The 17,618-nt window shown below is 59.6% G+C and overlaps 4 protein-coding genes across 6 annotated transcripts; all 4 read right to left on the bottom strand.

The window, feature by feature from the left end:
- Window positions 1-92: 92 nt before the first annotated feature.
- On the bottom strand, window positions 93-5,098 carry HYAL3 (hyaluronidase 3). The gene is given in 5 exon segments (XM_012925818.2): window positions 93-643; window positions 735-824; window positions 1,077-1,180; window positions 1,183-1,983; window positions 4,765-5,098. Coding segments are annotated over 4 exon segments (1,254 nt in total). The 5' UTR covers window positions 1,967-1,983; window positions 4,765-5,098; the 3' UTR covers window positions 93-367.
- NAA80 (N-alpha-acetyltransferase 80, NatH catalytic subunit) lies at window positions 2,471-5,548 on the bottom strand. Its single transcript, XM_004581490.2, has 2 exons — window positions 5,105-5,548; window positions 2,471-3,591 (listed from the first exon to the last, which is right to left on the bottom strand). Exons 1-2 carry the CDS (start codon window positions 5,411-5,413, stop codon window positions 2,662-2,664), a joined length of 1,239 nt encoding a protein of 412 aa, XP_004581547.2. The 5' UTR covers window positions 5,414-5,548; the 3' UTR covers window positions 2,471-2,661.
- Window positions 5,549-5,627: 79 nt separating this feature from the next.
- HYAL1 (hyaluronidase 1) lies at window positions 5,628-8,942 on the bottom strand. Its single transcript, XM_058678824.1, has 4 exons — window positions 8,800-8,942; window positions 7,514-8,437; window positions 6,706-6,795; window positions 5,628-6,588 (listed from the first exon to the last, which is right to left on the bottom strand). Exons 1-4 carry the CDS (start codon window positions 8,818-8,820, stop codon window positions 6,274-6,276), a joined length of 1,350 nt encoding a protein of 449 aa, XP_058534807.1. The 5' UTR covers window positions 8,821-8,942; the 3' UTR covers window positions 5,628-6,273.
- Window positions 8,943-12,096: 3,154 nt separating this feature from the next.
- Window positions 12,097-17,012, bottom strand: HYAL2 (hyaluronidase 2). 3 transcript variants are annotated; one of them, XM_058678833.1, is made up of 4 exons: window positions 16,885-17,012; window positions 13,974-14,940; window positions 13,108-13,197; window positions 12,097-12,775 (listed from the first exon to the last, which is right to left on the bottom strand). In XM_058678833.1, the coding sequence occupies exons 2-4, from the start codon at window positions 14,892-14,894 to the stop codon at window positions 12,365-12,367; spliced, it is 1,422 nt and encodes a 473-aa protein (XP_058534816.1). In that variant the 5' UTR covers window positions 14,895-14,940; window positions 16,885-17,012; the 3' UTR covers window positions 12,097-12,364. The 3 variants fall into 3 exon arrangements, with proteins under 3 accessions (XP_058534816.1, XP_058534817.1, XP_058534815.1); XM_058678834.1 differs by lacking the exon at window positions 16,885-17,012 and adding an exon at window positions 15,668-16,039; XM_058678832.1 differs by lacking the exon at window positions 16,885-17,012 and adding an exon at window positions 15,732-16,037.
- Window positions 17,013-17,618: the final 606 nt, after the last annotated feature.

Genomic DNA, 17,618 nt, shown 5'->3' with positions numbered 1-17,618 from the left:
AGGGACACCTGGGTCTGGGGATCATGGAAGCTTGGAAGAACAGAGGGAAAGCCAGACTTCGGCGGTGAAAGACAAAATCTCTTTATGACAGCAGCTTTCCTCTTCACACACCTCAGCCAAGACCAACTGTCTAAGGGGGCCCATCTGGCCCCGGACTCGGTGAAGTGCAGGAACGCAGCCTGGAGCTGGCTGCAGCCCTGGAGTCATTAGAGCTCAGAGTGTCTCTTGATTTTGTGCACCTCCCCCTCCACCCCTGCCCAGGGGTGTGTGCTCAGGAGGATGACCTCGCAAGATTGGGACAGAATGCCACCAGGACTGGACAAGCTAGAGCAGAGGCCAGATGGGGCAGGGGCAGGGATGCCCAGCTTTAGGCTGCTTCTTCAGGTGCAGAACTAAGGCTGGGTTCCTGGCAGGTTGGGCCAGCCCAGCCCCAGTAACACTGGCATCTGAAGGGCTCCCAAGCCCCATGGCTGGCATCAGGCCCCAGGTGCAGAAAAGCTTCTGTCTGTCCTGGGTCCCGCCGGGCGCAGCGCCCACGACCATGGCACCTCTGGCGGCTACACATCATGGCTGCCCTGGTCACATTGATCACATAGGGGCCCAGGGTGCCCACCAGGTAGTCATGGAGATGCCAGCACTCCTCCTGAGAAGGGAAGGGAATGTGTCAGCATACCTGTGGCTGGGTCCGCTCCTCCCAACCTGGCACCCAGCCCATATTTCAGGGCGGTGAGCACCTTGGAGTTGGAGAGGCTTAAGTTGCCCCAGAGCACCACGCCGGCCACTCCCAGAGATGCACTCACACCAAGGGTCTGCACAAGGTCATCCTGGAGGCAGAGAATGGCTGAGCCAGGGCTGGACCCACATCTGCCTTCTAGAACATTCTTCTGGCTCCCATGTCCTGAACTGCTGGCTTCTTTAAGATCTTCACAGGCTAAGCCGTGCCTCCCTCTTTGACCTTTCTAAGGCAGAGCCAACCCCTTCAGCACCAGGACCACCCTTTGCAAACCCCAGGGAAGGGGGAGAGAATTCCAGGCCTCCAGACCCAGACCTCAACTTCCCCTGGGACTCCCACTTACCTGGACCAGGAACCTTCCGGAATGCCAGTACGTGAGGCAGGCATAGGCCAAGACAGGTAGGGGGTGTGGGTGCCCTACCAGGGCCCTGTGGAAGGCCTCCTCAGGTGATGCCGGACAAAGGTCTGCCAGTGAACAGGTGGCAGTCGGGGTGGGAGGTAGATGTTAGGGAAGAGGGTGCTGGAGGCCGCCCAGAGCCAGTGCAGCTGAGTGTTGCGGGCGATGGTGGCTGCATGGCAGTGGCCTGTGCAGTTGGCAGCCTTACCCTGCCAGCCATTGCCACAGCCCGGGTAGTGATAGAAGCCCCAGAGCCCTTGGGGCTGCAGTGCTTGGCCCAGCTGCAGTGTGTCCTCTATCAGCGCACGGGCCGCCTGCTCAAATCCAGTACGGGCCTTGTGGAGCTGCTTTTGAGGGTCCTGGTCAGGGAACGCCTGCTGAGCCCAAGCCCAGGATGCCTCCTTGTAGGTGTGGCGGCGGCCAAAGTTCCCAGTCCAGAGTGGATACCACTCCTCCCAGTCCAGCACCGCCAGACCAGTGAAGCCAGGTCCTAGGCTGCAGTGGATCTGGGAGGCAGCTTGCAGCAGGTGGTGCTCAAAGGGCACAGCTTGGGGGATGCCCCCGTTATGAGCTGTACCCATGGGCCCCAGGTAGGGATACAGGCCAAACTGGTTCTTGCAGAAAATGGTGATGTTCTGCCCACGGAAATGCTGGCCCCAATTGGATACGATGCCCAGGGCACCAAGTGGCAGCCTCACCCCATGACGGGCCTCACAGTGTGCCAAGGGCACATTCTACAGCACGGAGAAGGCACGCTCAGGGGCTTGCAAGGGCCAGCTATACCCCAGGCACATGGCCACCCCTAGCACCAGGGCCAGTCCTAACCACATGGTCATGCCCCGGGGACAGAAACCTGTGGGGGTAGAGAGAGGGTATGAGCTTAGAGTCCAAGGCTATGCTCTATAGCTTTCCACCTAGGCCTCAGTAGCACCCCTCATGTGACTGCCATCTGTCAAGGCATGGTGTAGCCTGTCACCTCTCCTCGCAGCTCTCATAGTTCCATTCTTCCCTCTCCCCAAAGAGCATTCAGCTCCTCTCCCCTTGCTGGCCTGGCCCAGTTCCTCTGCAGTCTCTGCCCTTCCTGTGCTGGCACACAGCCACCCTCCCTGCCTGCCTGTTCATCCCTGGGCTCCAGACTTCACCTGTCTATTCCCACTACCTGTTCCCAGTTCAGAGCCCAATACCCAATGGGAGTTCAGGGGAGGTCATGAGTGGAGAGGAAGAGCAGCCACTTGCTAAAGGACACAAGTTGCTCATGGGTGGCCCCAGGGCCAAGCTGGGTCCACAGAGCTGAGGGATCTAACAAGTGAGGGTGGGGTCAACAAAAAACCGTCACAGCCACACCTGACGGAAGCCTTTATTCAGCCATATGGAGGGCTCCAAGCCAGAGCTGCAGAGCCATCTCCTGGGCCTCTGGTATCCAGGACACTTGTCCAGGCAAAAGCTGCCCCCGAGGGGCATGGACAGAGGGTTGTGGCCATTTCTGGGCTAGGCAGTGCACATGCCCAGAAGTCATCTTGTCCTGGTGTGCTCAGATGTCTTTCTCCATCCAGAATATGGGGCATCCTTTTAGATCATGGTACTGTGTCTCCAATGATGGGGACGTTGCAGAAGACAGACGTGAAGTGGGCAGAGGTTCGGGGAGGGGAGGGGGCGGTGGCAATGGGGGTGCCCTGGAGCCTTTTGGGGTGGTTTTGACAGTCAGGCTGGGAGTCTCGCAGGGTGGCTGCAGTGAAGGGGCCCTGGAGAAGGTACTGAGCAGGGCAGCGGGTAGCTGGCGGCTGGTGAAGGCCAGACCCTGCACAGGCTTGCTCAGCCGGTAGCCCAGGTGTGCATAGAAGTGCAGTTTGTCATGGGTGGTGAGGTGCAGCTTGCAGAAGCCCCGATCCCGAGCAAAAACCTCCAAGCCCTCCATGAGGCGGCGGCCAAAGCCACGGCCCCTCAGGGCCCGGGCCACCACCACTGTCTCCACTAAGAGGCTCTGAGGCTGATCCAGTACACGGGAGAGGCGGGCATGGCCCACAACAGTGGAGACTGATTGAGGTGCGTGGCCAGGGCTCAGCAGCATCAGGCAGAGAGGGAAGGCATCCGAGGACTGGCCCAGAGAGTGCAGGCGGGAGGCCCGGCTGCGGGGCCACTGCTCATTGATGAGGTCAGCACATGCGTCCAAGAGCTCAGGATGGCGGTGCACGGGCTCCAGGGTCAGCTCAGCCAGGCTGGGATTGGGGCTCTCCTCTGTCTGCCGATCCAGGGTAAACTGAGTGGGGCCAGGACTGAGGGTCATCTTGGGATGGCATGTGGAATCCAGGGTCAGCTCAGCTAGCCTGGGACTCAGGGTCAGTTCTGGCTGGTGTGCAGGATCCAGGGTTAGCTTGGTCAGGTTGAGTCTCAGGGTCAGCTCTGGCTGGCATGTGGAATCCAGAGTCAGCTCAGCTGGGCTAGTCCTCAGGATCAGCTCCATCTAGTGTGGAGGGTTGGTGGGGAACAGGTCAGCTGGGCTGGACCAGGGCCCACTGGCTGCCAACACCTACATGCAGGAGCTAGGCTCAGCTGAGCCAGGTTGGCAGCCAAGACCACCTCTTTATAGGTGGCAGGTGATTCCATGCTAGGCTGGGAGGTGGGGGTGGGTAAGACCACAGTCTCCAGGGAGACTCATACTACAAGGTACCTTATTCCAGAAACAACAGCTGGCCTGGGCAGGCCAGGCAAGGAGGGAAGAGGAGGTTAGGGTGGGCGAGGGGGGCAGTTTATGTGCCCTGGAACTGGGTCTTGTTCCACACTCACCTGCTGGCCCAGGTGGCCTGATGTAGCCCTTTTGCTATATTGGGGGACTGGTGGGGACTGACTCGGGTGGAGGACCCAACTGTTTTGGAATGAGGAGAATGATGACAGTGGGCCACGGACCCCCAGCAGGCTTGGACCCAGCTCGCTCTGGCTGCAGATTTGTGCTCCTCAGGACTCTGCCACACCCGGACAGCTGGCCATCTCGACTCTCACAGGCCACCCACCACTGTGGCTGGCTGGCCTCACACAGCAGACACAGCTGCTGCCTAAACCCACCCACAGCCCCCTTCAGAGCAAACACTTCCAGGAGCGGCAGGCCTCTTCTTTCTCCCTACACCCTAGCTTTCCTTCAGCTAGCTCTCTGCCTTGCCAACCACCAGCACCATGCCACTACCTTAGCCATCCTGGTGCCCCCCTTCCACCTCCCCCTCAGGCTCAGTCTGCCTTGATTGGGGCCCACAAGGCATGGTGGCCCCACTGTCCCCTCAGCACAAGGCTTGGCTGCAGTCCCAAAGCCACGTTCCTCTACAGGCCTGGTTCCTCATTGGCCTGGGTTTGCCAGCCACCTTAGATAATACCACAGCTTCCTTCTAATAGTCACAGGGTGTCCAATGGCCACCAGGTCGGGTGTCCAGCCCCCTGTCTTCCACTCCCCCACCCAGGACCTGCAGGCAGGAGAGTCCAGGAGGGAGCATTTCTTGTGGTGGCTGGGGGATAAACCCCACCTCTCTAATCACACACTCCCTCTCCCCACCTTCCGGAGCTGGAGGCCAGTTCAACACTGGTCAGTAGAGGATCAGTCCCTTCCCTTCCCTTCCCCTAGCCCATCTGCAACACATCCGAAACTCACCTGGGGCAGCTGCACTCCTGCGTGGGGCGGGAGGAAGCCCCGGGCTTCTCGCCCGGCTTAACCCCTCCAGTGCCGACCCCACCCACTGTGGGCGGGGCTCCAAGCGTCCTCAGGGAGGGAGGGGGCTGCCCAGTCTCCCCCTCCTTCCTAAGGAGGTTATGGAGCTTTGAGGATGGGGGGCCTTGAGAGCTAACTCCGAGTGACCACGGCTCACACGCTCTAGTAGGGAACGGCTGACACGGGGAGCAAGCGTGCGGGGCGGCAAGGCCACCTGGGGGCCGCAGGCGCATGGAGGGCGGGCAGAGGGGAGCGCGTGGGGAAGGAGAGGGGCGGTACTGACATGTTGACGCCAGGCTCCGGGACGAACCGCGTCCACGGTCCGGGATCTCGTCGTGGTCTTGGACTCAGCCTCCTCGGTCCGCCCACGCTGGCCCCCGCACTGCAGCGGTCGCGGCCCGTCTGGGTCCTCGGTCTCCCGGGGCGGCCGGGTCCGAGCGTCACCGCCGAGGTCCCGCCCTTGGTTCTGCGCGTCACAGCGCGGATCCGGTGCGTGTTCACCCCGGCCCCGCCTCCGTTCCACCCGCCACTGCCGAGCCTGGCGGGCTCTCCCGTCCGGCCCCACACCGGCCCCTACGTTGGTCTCTGGCATAACTGTTAGGTCCCGTCCGGATTTGGCTCAGCTGAGCGAGCCCCTGCCGGGATCCAAAGCCACTCAGCTGGGTCTGGTAGGCCTCCTGCATCCTGCTGGAAATTAACCAGGAGGAAGTTCCTCTGCTGAGTTGGGGCCCACAGGGGAAGCTGTCCATCTGACTCCGGATAAGCTGTTCCCAGGGCCTGCGCATTTCAGGGTGCTCCACAAATAGTTCTAATCTTAACTACTTTTATTTGCTGTGCTGTGGGGGCTTGGTCTTTCTCAGCGGATTTGGGGCTGGTTACCGGCAACACACACAACAGTACATCCACAAGCCATCCATTTCCATCTGCTAGTTCACTCCCCAAAGCCAGGAACTTCTCCCACTCATGTGGGTGCAGGGTCCCAAGCACTTAAGCCATCTTCCTCTACTTTTCCAGGCACATTAGCAGGCAGCTGGATTGGAGGGAGAGCAGCCGGGGTTCGAACTGCTGCTCATGAGATTCCAGTGCTGCAGGCTGTGGCTTAACCCACTGTGCCAGAGTGCTGGCCCCGTATAAGTCCTCTGGAAGTGCTTAGCACAGGACTTAAGGAAGGTGCTCAGTAAATATTGGTTCCTGTGATTGCTGCATTTCAGAGACTGGCTAACTATCCCTGTCCAGCAGGGACACATGGACAAGGAGAGGACAGTGTCGGGCATTAGTGCCAACTCTGTACGCAGCTTTTCCGTTCTGCAGGCGTACTCGAGTGCTCAGGGCATGTGACCACCTGTGATGGTGGCTGAGTGCACTCCTGACCGTGACTCTGACCTGCGCATGACTGTGCCTGTGTTGGAGGCAGCTGAGCTTCTCGGTGTGTATTACCCAGCACGGGGCCTGTCACTGCCTCACCTGCTGCTCACAGTGTGCTCCCCACCAGCCACGGTAACAGCGGCATTGAAACTCCGCAGCCATGCGTGCCCGATCCTTGAGTGAGAGGCCACCCTGCAGGTCCAGGGGCCTACCAGGCTTGAGCCGGATAGAGAAGCTAGCAGGGTTGAGGACAAGGAGGGCCTCAGGGTGGCTAGGGTGGCGGGCACAGCGGCCATGGCCCGAGCATAGGGCTTGACTGCATAGATGAGCTGCGCTAGTCACGTTCAGGAGGAAGGGCCCCAGTGTGGTGTCCATGTACCTCTTGATGGCCTGGCATGCCTCCTGGAAGGGAAGGGGGGGATGGGTCAGTGATACCACCACCACCAGGCAGCAGCCCACCCAGCAGCTGATCAGTATGTCAGAGATGGCCGATTGTTGCTGCCGGGGGCCTGCACTCACCTTGGTGCTGGTGTTCTCCCAGCTCACCCAGAGCACCACTCCAGCTGCTCCCTGAGCCACACTCTCCCCCACGCTGTGCTCTAGCTCCTCCTGGGAAGGAAGAGGACATGGTTTGCAGGACCCTCCCTCCTTCCCTCCCTGAGCAGATGGCATTAACCCACCCACCCACCAGAGATGGGGCAAGGAAGTTCAAGCCACTCTCTGAGGCAGCTTTGGCTTTTTTGTGAGCCTGGCCCCTCTAGCCTGTGAATGCCCCCATGGATAGGACTATAACTTTCCAGCAAATGCTGCACCACTGCCTGTGCCCCCCAGAGCTTGGCACAAAGCTAGACACAGAGCTAGGCACAAGGCAGGTGCTCTGGATCTGAAGCAATAGCTCAATTGACTAATCCTTCCCTGCAAGCACTGAGATCCCATATGGGTGCCAATCAGTGTCCCGGCTTTTCCACTTCCCATCCAGCTCCTTGCCTATGGCCTAGGAAAAGCGGCAAAGGATGGGTCAAAGCCTTGGCACCCTGTACTTATGTAGGAGACCCAGAAAAAGCTGCTGGCTTTGGACTGGCTCAGCTCCAGCTGTTGCAGTCATTTGGGGAGGGAACTAGCACATGAAAAATCTTTCTCTCTGTCTCTCCTTCTCTCTGTAAATCTGCCTTTCCAAGAAAAATAAATAAATCTTTAAAACAAACAAACAAACAAAAACAGGTGCTTAATGAAGTACCCCAGGCTCACTTGGTGCCCTACATTTGCCCAGCCCCAGCTGCTGGACCCAAGGCTTGACAAGGTGGGTAGAGTCCTGGAGGAAACTCACCAGGGGCAGAAAGTGATTTGACAGGTCATAGAAGATTTGGGCGTAGGGTAGCACTGGCAGATCAGGGTTTCTGGTGGCCAGTGTCACCCGGAATGCCTCACTCACACGGTGCCGCACATACACCTGCGCTTTCCCTGTGCCTTGCAGTGCGGCAGGCAAGTAGATGCTGGGGTAGAGGGCGTGGCTATGATTCCACAACCAGCCCAGCTGGTCATTCTGCGCCAAGACATCCTGGGGACACTGGCCTGTGTAGTTGGGTTTCAAAAAGTCGTGGTTGTAGCAGTCAGGGAAGCCGTAGAAGCCCCAGAGGCCACTGGGACGCAGCGTGCACCCCAGCTGGAGCGTGTCTGCCATCCAGGCCTTTGCAGCTCCCTGGAACTGATCCTGGGCTGCTTCGTCTACCCAAGGGGCAGGCCAATCCGGGTGTTCTGCCTGCACCAGTGCCCGTGAACGCTGTCGGTAAATATCTTTGGTGTCCCAGTTGAAGGCCCAGCGTGGGCGCCATGCCTCCCAGTCAATGACTGCCAGTCCTGAGAAGTCAGCTGTGGGCATGGCGGCCAGGATGTCCCAGTAGGTGCGGGTCAGGTGGATGTCAAGGCTAGCATTCTGGGGCAGGCCACCGAACACAGGTTCTCCCGTGGGCGTGTAGTACGGGTAGGTGCCCAACTGGTAGCTGTAGAAAATGGTCATATTCGGGCCACGGAAGGCCTGTCTCGGGTTGACAACCACATCGAAGACACTGACATCCACATCCACGCCGTATGTCTCTAGGCACCGCTGGGTGTTTGCATTCCAGACAGTGATGAAGGGCTTGGGGGGTACCCTGGAGTCCCCAGAACCTCGTGAGATATGGAGTAAGGTCAGAAAGAGAGTACAGGTGTGAAGCAGGTGGCCTGCAGTTGCACAAGGTATGTTTGGGAAAACCTGGTAGGGGAGACAAAGCTGAGGCCTGGCCTTGAACTCTCTGAGTCCAGTACAGGCAGGTGGACCCTTTCCAGTTAGACCCAGATCGCCAGGATTCAGGGTGGGTGAGAAGGGACTGGGGGGGGGCAAGGAGCAATGAGGCCACATCCAAACCACTCCCTCCTGGGGCTGGGACCCTGCCATCTGCCTCCCCGTGCCCTGGCCTAAGCTTGCCCTCTCCCTCCCCAAAGGCCACTGAAGTGGAGGAGGGAGCACGGAGAGCCCCAAGGCTGCCCCGGGGTTCTGACTGCTAGAAGAGGTGGTGCTTGCCCCAGCCCAGCTCTCCTACACAGCCACCAGCCTGTCCGCCCCTCCCTACTGACCTCAGGGCTGAAGGGCCACATTCTGCAGGCTTCCCAACCCCAGGCGGGGTGTCCCAGGCAGGGGCAGGCCAGGCGATCTGGCCTCAGCTGCTCCAGGAGGAGGAAATTGCCACTGGAAACTCAGCTTTGGTAGGAGCTGGCACCGCCCAAGCCGGGGCCAAGGGGCGGGCCCTGGTGCTGGGCTGCTCGGGTGGTAGGGGTGGGGCCGGCAGGGGTCCCGCCCACTCTGTAGGCTGTCCTCGAGGATTTCATGGCTTTCCTGGCTCTGGTGTGGGTGAGCGTGGCAGGCACTGGAATCAACTTTCCTCAGGCAGCTGGAGTGTCAGGGCCTGGGAGGGCCTTTTGCTTTCACAGACACTTCCTTTCCATAATGCAGTCTTACTTCATTTATCTATTTTAAACGTATTTGAAAAGCAGAACAGAAGATTCACATCTTCCATCCACTGGTGTACTGCTCAGATGTCCAGAACATCCGAGAATCCTACACAAATGGCAGGGGTCGGAGGACTCAAGCCGTCACTGCCGCACTTCTCCACCCCACCCAGGATGCAGATGGACAGAACGCTGGGTCAGCAAGCAGTCAGGATCTGAACCCAGGCCACTGCAACATGGGATGGACACATCCCAACCACTGCGCCAAATGCCTGCCCCTTGAAATGTTTTAAGGGCAGGCGTTGGGCAAAGACACCACTTAAGGAACCCACATCCCATATTAGAGGGCCGAGAAGTCCTCGCCCCACGTCCCATTTCAGCTTCTGGCTAATGTGCATCCCAGGATACAGCCGATGAGAGTTCAGGCAGCTGGGTCTCTGTCACTCAAGTGGGAAACCCAGACTGAGTTCTGGGCCCACTCCCTGCTGTCAAAGGCATCAAGGGCGTAAGCAAAAGATGGAAAATCTCTGTTTCTGCCTTTCAAATTTTGTGTGTGTGTAAACCATGATGGTATAACTATGAATATAATCCAGACTTGGTTCATTATCTATCCATTATTTTGCATGTAATTACACTGCCATTTTGTGGACCACTGAGTGATCTCCGGTGCCTGGGAGGTGGGGGGAAACTTCTGAGAGGGGCTGTATTGATGCCTTCCAGGCTGTCACTACCCTTCATGTATGTGGATCAGCAACTGCACCTTTGTGACCTGGGGACCATGTGGACTTCCGCACACACCTCAGTGGCATGCATGTGCGAGCGTGGGACCTGCTGTTGTGTGGCTGTGGGTCTATCTGGGAACACATGCTCCTTCCTTCATTCATGGTTGCACATTTCCACGGACTCAGAAGCGGCTAGGTGTTCAGGCCCAGGCCTGCCTGCCAGGGTGGGGTGACGAAAGCGCTCCATTCCCGCCTGGGGAAAAAGTGGTGCCTGGGCCTGCAGCCGGGGGGAACATAGCAGTTCATGGGACAATGACACACTTGACTGCTTTTTGGGTTGGGTCCTCCGGGCTGGCAGGAAACTGAAGGTTAGAAGGGTCCAGGTTGCCAGGGACCCTGGGCGCATCGGCCAAGGCCCAGACCTGGGTCTGATTCTGTTCAAAAACTAGAGTCCTGGTGTTGACCATGGACGCCCACAGAGCCTGGCACAACTTGTCAGGGCTGAGAGGACAGGAGAACAAGGCAGCCCCTGACCCAAGACACTCGGTCAGTGCTGAGGCTGGCACAGTCCAGGCAACTGGCATTCTCCAGCTGGCTTAGTCCCAGGGCGAAGCACTCATGTTGGGAAAAGCAGGAAGGAATGAGGGGCTGGAAGCCCATCTGGTCTGCTCTTGCAGGGCTGACTGGATCCCAGCCATGTGTCTGGGATCTGTCCAGGCCTGCTTGTCTGCCCGCTCTGCCTCACCTCTGAGTTGCCTTTCTCACACCATCACAGGCCTACTGCTGCCCCCTAACTTCAAGCACAGGGCCGGCAGTCCTGGCTAGTCGCAAGCTGCACTTTCCTTAGCACTGTCCTCCAGTTCTGCTGGGAGAAGTCTCAGGAGGTGAAATTGGGTTTGTAAGGAGTCATGGCTGCATGGGCACAGGTCACACTTGTGTAGAAGTCACAGTTGTGTGGGGTCACAGCCAGATGAGAAACATAGAACTGCTTGGGACAGGATTACTGTGTTGAGAGGTTATAGGCACGGTGGGGTACTCACACTTGTTTAGGTCACATCTGTGTGGGGAGGTCGCAGATAACCTCTTCCTTTCTGTCCTCCCTCTGTGAGCTCTAGTGTGTCATCTTTGAGACCACCACGTGTGTCTTCCCTCTGGTCAGCCTCTCCCTACCATGGCCACAAGCACCTGGGCCCCCTGATGTCCACTTCCTCCTCTACTGTGCCCAGCCTCCTCTCCACAGCCAGCAAGAGGGACTGGGTGACATCAGTGAGGCTGGGCTGCTTTCCCAGTGCTTTGCTGAATAGGTGACATGGTGACCGCCATCAGGTGCAGTCAGGCCTGGTGCCACCCTGGGTGGGGCTATCCCTCCTGCCTCTGCCCAAGAGACACGCCTCAACCTAGCTGTGACCTTTGGGTGGCAGCTGGGCCCCTGCTTCCTCTGGCCTGCGCCCATGCTTTGTTCCCCAGTCACAAAGTTCAGTACGGAAAGTCCATCCTAGAGGACACTCCCAGGCTGTCTGCTGCTGCCACTCCCTCAACTCTATTGGCCTTGAGGGAGTCTGCCCAGAGCCCCACGTTTCTTGAATACAGTGCCATGTGGATGAATCATCACAGATGGGCAGGGGACCCCAGGTGCCCAGGAAACAGCCCAGGGGAGGGGCAGGAGGCAGCTGGGAGTAATGGCACCACTCCGGCTGCTACTTCTCTCTTCTGGGACAGGCCACACTGCAGGCTTGCCGCTGCTCAGGATGGCTCCCCCAGTGCGACTGGGGCTGGACCTCAGGATTGCGATCCCAGTCTCTTTGCTAGACCTGAGAGAAGACTGTGACCCAGTTGGGGAGCATCTTGTGGGGACAGCAGTGGAGGCCAGACTTTGTCTTCCCTTCATCCCTGGCTGGGCAAGGCCAGGAGGCCATGACCTGCTGGCTGGGGGGTGCAAGGCAAGCAGTAGAAGCACAGAGCTGGGCCTGACTCCCTTCCAATCAGCACAGAGATGGCAAGGCCCTTGAGTGCTGGGTGAAGTGACAACCTGTGTGTCCAGCAGCCTGTGCCACAGTGGCTCAGCTGGTGAATGCATCTTACAGACTGCAAGGCCCCAGCAGAGGGGTTCACTGAGTCAGAGCTGAGCTCAACCTGACGGGACACTCCAAGACTTCTCTCACAAGCCTGATGCGGTGAGGGTGCAGAAAGTATAAGCACAGAAGCCATTGTTTGTCTTTAATTTATAAGAGACCCCAAAATAATAATAAGAAACTGTCCAGGGGCCGGGGGATAAGGACTTCCTGGGGGCCTTCCTCTCCCCCTTAGAACAGGGGGGTGAGAGCTGGTATGAATGCCCTGGTAGGCATCCCTGGGGCTCTGCCCCTGCCAGACTCCCGATCTGTCCACCCCTACAGCTCCTCAAGGTCCCGGAGAGCCCTTATGGTGGAAGTCAGCTTGCTTGGTTGCCAGGAGGGAGAGCCGCTCCTACACTACAAGGTCCAGGGGAGGACCAGGACTGCCAGGGCCAGCAGGCTGCTGAGGTAGGACCCAGCCCAGGACTCCACGGCACCCCCAGCCACTTGCCTATTGTCTTGCTGGCATCGCTCGCCACCCCAGCCCAAGTAGCACTGACAGCGAAAGTGCTTCTGCAGGTGGTCAAGGTCAGCCCTGCTGAGCTCCCCCTCGGGTCTCAGCTGGGGCTCGCCAGGTTCATGGCCAGGCACTAGGCGGAAGCTGCTAGCGCTGAGGTGCAAGAAGGTATTGGCGTTGGGGTTGCGACGCAAGCAGCGCCCATGGTCATGGCACCGGGCCGTGCTGCAATACTGGGTGGCCCAGGACACGTTGACCACATATGGGACCAACAGTTGTGTCAGGTAATCCTTGAGGTACTGGCAGGTCTCCTGGGGGCAGGAGAAAGGAGTTATAATTAGCCCACAGGTGCAGAGGGAGACTCCATATGTACCATTTTTGACAGGCCACACCTTTGTGTGTGTGTATACATAGACACCCCACCATCCCACCCACACAGTCCCTGCTCCTGCTAAGAAGCGGCTGGAGGCAGAGACAGGAACTCAGCTGCCCAGGCGGAAAGGGGTCTAGACCTGCAGCTGTTCAGGACAGCATTTCCTCTTTCCTGGCAGCAGGGCTGGGGCGCCCACCTCCACTCCAACCGCCCCCCCCATAGTCTGTCCCTGGAGACTGGGTTCTGGCCAGCTGTGTGGCTCGCACTTACCGTGCTTGTGGTGTAGCCTGCGTCGCCCCACAGGATGACCCCGGCTGCGCCCAGGGCCGCGCTCTCGCCAATGGTGGAAATGAGGTCCATCTGTGTAGGGTGGGAATGGTCAGCAGGGTGGACTGAAACCACAGGCTGAGACAGAGAGCGAGTGAGCAGGACCGGCCCTTCCCCCAGTGGACCCCAGTGCTAGTCTTCTTGCTTTCCTCTGCAGACAGAGCCCCTTCTTCTCTTTACACCAAGGCCTGGTATGATGGCTAAGTTGGCTAATCCTCCTCCTGCAAGTGCTGGCATCTCATCTGGGTGCTTGTTCATATCCCCCCTATTGCACTTCCTTCCAGCTCCCTGCTTGTGGCCTGGGAAAGCAGTAGAGGATGGCCCAAAGCCTTGGGACTCTGCACCTGTGTGGGAGACCTGGAAGAAGCTCCTGAGTTCGAATTGGCTCAGCTCTAAGCCACTGCTGCCATTTGGGGGAGGAGGAGTAAACCAAGGATTGGGGCTCTTTCTCTGCTTCTCTATAAATATGCCTTTCCAATAAAAATAAGTTAAAAAAATCTTGAAAAACAAAAAAACCCAAACCTTTGTGCTCGCTTTGGCAGCACATATACTAAAAAATCCCAAACCTTTAAGCTAATCTGGGCCTCAGTTTGCCAAGTCACAGGCACACTGAAGCCTGGGGAGCCCCATGTCCTGGGTTAGCCAACTGCTCAGCATCTCCGCCTCCATTTACTGTGCAAGCGGGTACACTGATGTTATGCTTCCGCAGGACGCCTGTGTGGCCTGCGGGCCCCTGGTTACTGGAAGGGGTGTGTGGGGGCTGTGTGTAGGCGGGCAGCAGGAGGGCAGGGCCTGGGGGAGGAACATACCTCGCTGAGTCCAGTGAGTCGGCGACTGTAGGTGGGGCGCGTGAAGACGTAGACGGGGAGTGCATGGGAGGCATGATGGGTGTGAGCCACGCGCAGGGCCTCCTGAACCCGGAAACTGACAAAGTTGCGGCCGTGGACAGAGGAGGCCAGGGTCTCATCCAGATAGACAGAGGGATAGAGGGCTGTGCTCTCGGCCCACAGCCAGGCCAGCTGGTCGTTGCGGGCCACTTCAACGTCCGGGCAGCGGCCTGTATAGCTCTCCCGGTTCTGCGCGTAATCATGGTTGTAGCAGTCAGGAAAGAGGTAGAAGCCCCAGAGGTGCCGAGGCCGCACTGCCTTGACGTAGCGTAGTGTCTCCAGCATGAACTGGCGAGCAGCGAACTCGAACTCATACTGTGCCTGCTTCACGATGCGGTCGGCTGGCCAATCTGGGTGCCGACTGGCCACTAGTTGGCGGGACCAGCGGCGGTACACGTCTTTGTCCTGCCAGTTGCGCACCCACACGGGCCGCCAGTCCTCCCAGTCGATGACGGCCAGGCCAGGAGGCTCCTGGGAACGGATGTAGTGTTCTACTCGCTGCTGCAGCATTTTGAGGTGCGCCCAGAGGCTGCCATTCTGCGGCACACCACCGTGCACTGAGTGGCCAGCCGGGTCAAAGCGCGGATATAGGCCCAGGCGATCATGGTAAAAGATGGTGATGTTCTGGTTCACAAACCCCTCATTCGGGGAGGCTTGCACATCGAAGGCCTTCAGGTCTAATGGCACCTTGTGCCGGGGACCACAGTCCTGTGTGGGCACGTCCCAGGCCACCACAAATGGTCGGCCTGTGAAGATGGGTGGTGCTGTAGGCTTGAGGTCCATGGCCCGTGCCACCGCCAGCACCAGGGCCAGTGTGACGGTGGGGCCTGGGCCCACCTGCATGCTGGGAGCTGCAGGAAGTGCCACCAGCCTGGCACCAGCTCAGGAACTGAGAGGAAAGCGAGGGAAAACAAGTTAGTCTAGAGAATCCCGTTGGGGCCCATCTCTCAACCTAAGGCCCTTGCTGAACAGGGCCCTATGCCCAGGGCTGTTCAGAAGCCACAGGCCACTGATGGGCAGGCACTGTGCAGGATTCACTGCCAGGAGCTCAAGTCTGCTTTCCTGAGCTGGGATGGGAGCCCAGCTGTGGGCTGGTGACCCTGGCTGTGAGCTGGATGAACTGGGCTTGCCTAGAGCCCCCAGGGTCTGCATACCACCCACCGGATTCCAGAGAACGGCCAATTCCCGGGACCCACCCTGCAACCCCCACCCTGTGAAGAAACGCGTGGGTCAGAGAAATAATAGCACTGGGGCAAGGCAGGCCGCACGCAGCCCGTGATGGGCTCCAAAGTTGGAAGGCACAGGACGCCCAGCAGCAGCCGAAGCTGTCAGGCCCCTGGTCTGGCCGGTCGATCCCCAGGCTCAGCGGCGGAGGCCCTGCGGGGACAAAGGGGCAGCAGGACCTCCCACAGCGGCACCGGCCCCACAAGCCCTTCCCTCCACCGCTCCCGGGAATGCGGGCGCCCCGGCCTATTGCCCACGCCGCCGAGCCCGAGCCGGACCGGGGGCAGAACCCTCAGCAGGGCCTTTGTGCGGGACCCCGCCCCCGCCCCGCACGTGGGGCCCGAACCCGGGCGAGTGGGGGTGGGGTTCCCGGCCCGCCTCCCTGGAAGCACCCCCGGAGGTTCGAAGCCCAGCCTGTCGGGAGGGAGCCACCAGGTCCGTGCCGCCCACCCTCACCTCGCGCCGGGTGCCCACGGGACAGGTGCCAAGGCCACCGCCATCCCGGGCCTGGCCAGCCTAGCCCGCTCCGGCCGCTCGCCCAGGCACAGCCCGGGCTCAGCACCTCTGCTGGCTCCGCCCTCGGGCCCGCGGGCCCTTTAAGAATCCAGCGTGGAGGCGGCCCGGGGTTGGACTTGAGATCCCAGCGGGAAGGTTCAGTCTCTCGACGCCACGTAGCGTTTTGAATTCGAGCACCCCTAGATCCTCTGCAGAAGAACGTGATCGCCCATCTGAGACCAGGAGGCCTGTATGAACTTGGATTTCTGTCGGCGTTTCAGCAGCAAGTCCCAGTAAGCCAGAAACTTCCAGCACCCCCCCCCCCAAAGTCCACGACTGGTGGTACAGTCTGCCCAGCCGCGCGCGGAGTCGCCAGCCCCTTAAAGGGACAGCGCAAGCGAGGGAGGAGGGCGGGGTGAAGGGGGAAACAGAGAGGTGGCTTGGCCCCGCTTGGCCTTGAGGAGGTGCTGTGGGATCCTCCTCCCCCCCCTCCCTTTTTTCCACTGGGGTTTTGACGGATCTGGCTCTGCTTCCCCCAAAGTCGACTTCAGCCCAAGGACCCCTTTGTGTAGCAAAAAGGACTTTTGAACCGATCCTGTCCCTGACATCCAGTAATGCCACGCCTCCTGCAAATCTGAGCTGCCTTCCTCTTTGCGGTCGGAAGGGCAGCCCCGCCCGCTGCCCGTCCAGGGGAAGGGGTCCAGCCCCGCCCCCTGGCCCTGCGGACCAAGCCCGGGCCGCGGTTGTCCTGGCAACCCCGAGCGCTGGGTTGCCGCAGGGCTCCGGGGCCTGACCCTCGTGGGGCAGCTCTTTCCTGGCCAGTCTCGGGTGTGTGGGGGAGCTGTGGGGAGTTAGCTCACTGTCAGCTCCCGGAGGGTGCCATTGCGGAGGTTTTTGGCCGGGATTGGGAAAAAGCCGGCAGGCGGGTGGGGGCTTCTCTGGGGGTTAAGCCCTTTCTTTCCCGAGACCCCCCTGGTGGGGAGCAGGCTCGCGTTTGGACCTAGGGCCACTGCCTCTGTTTCCCCTCAAGGGCCGCCAGCCTCTTCCTCCTCTGTGCTGGGGAAGTGGGGAGTGGAGGTGGAGACCAGACACTGGCAATGGGTGCCAGACTCACCTATAGGTTAAGTCCTTGGGTCCAACAGGTCGGCGGCCTCCTTGCTTCTTTGGGGTGAGCCTCTGGGGCGGACCAGACTACTTGGACCTGCTGCTGCCTGGGGGGGACTTGATAAACCCCATTCCCTCCCATCCGCTCTGGCTTCCCATCCCAGCCCTTTCTCCTCACTTCCTGCTGCCCCTTGAGAGGAAAGGGCCAGAAATGGGCGGGGGGGAGATTGCCTTGACCTGGTTTTCCTCTTGCATGCCCCGCTGGCCGGCTGCCATTCCCACTCTTCCTGAGTAGGATCTGCCACCACCAGCTGTGCCAGGTGACAGGAAGGCAGTGTGGACCACATTCAGGTGCCAGTATTTCCTGAGCACACAGCTTGCTGGACCCTGGGAATCTCTCCCCCAAAACCTCCCTTGGTGGGGGGAGCCTCATCCTCAAAGGCAGCAGTGAGGGAAGTCCCCCTCGCTGGGGGTGGGGGGTGGCCACAGGAACTTCCAGGAGCTGAATCCATTTTTTTCCACTGTGGGCGGAAGTATGCTGAGTGTGAGGACAGCATGTTGATGTGTGTGACCGTATGGCTTCCACAGGGCGTGCTCCTGGGCCCAGGTGATTCTACAGCTCAGAAGGGGGTGTGGTTCCCTTACCTACTGGCTCAGGACCCAGGGTCCTTATCCCAGTAGAAGGCTGGGGGAGGCGGCTGCCTTGAGGACCAAGCAGCTCAGGTAATGGCAGGGGGGCATGCA

The sequence above is a fragment of the Ochotona princeps genome, chromosome 21 (genome assembly GCF_030435755.1).
Source record: "Ochotona princeps isolate mOchPri1 chromosome 21, mOchPri1.hap1, whole genome shotgun sequence".
In the NCBI taxonomy this organism is placed as follows: Eukaryota; Metazoa; Chordata; class Mammalia; order Lagomorpha; family Ochotonidae; genus Ochotona; species Ochotona princeps.
Note: the sequence above shows the minus strand (reverse complement) of the source record. Positions and strands in the feature narration are given on the sequence as shown.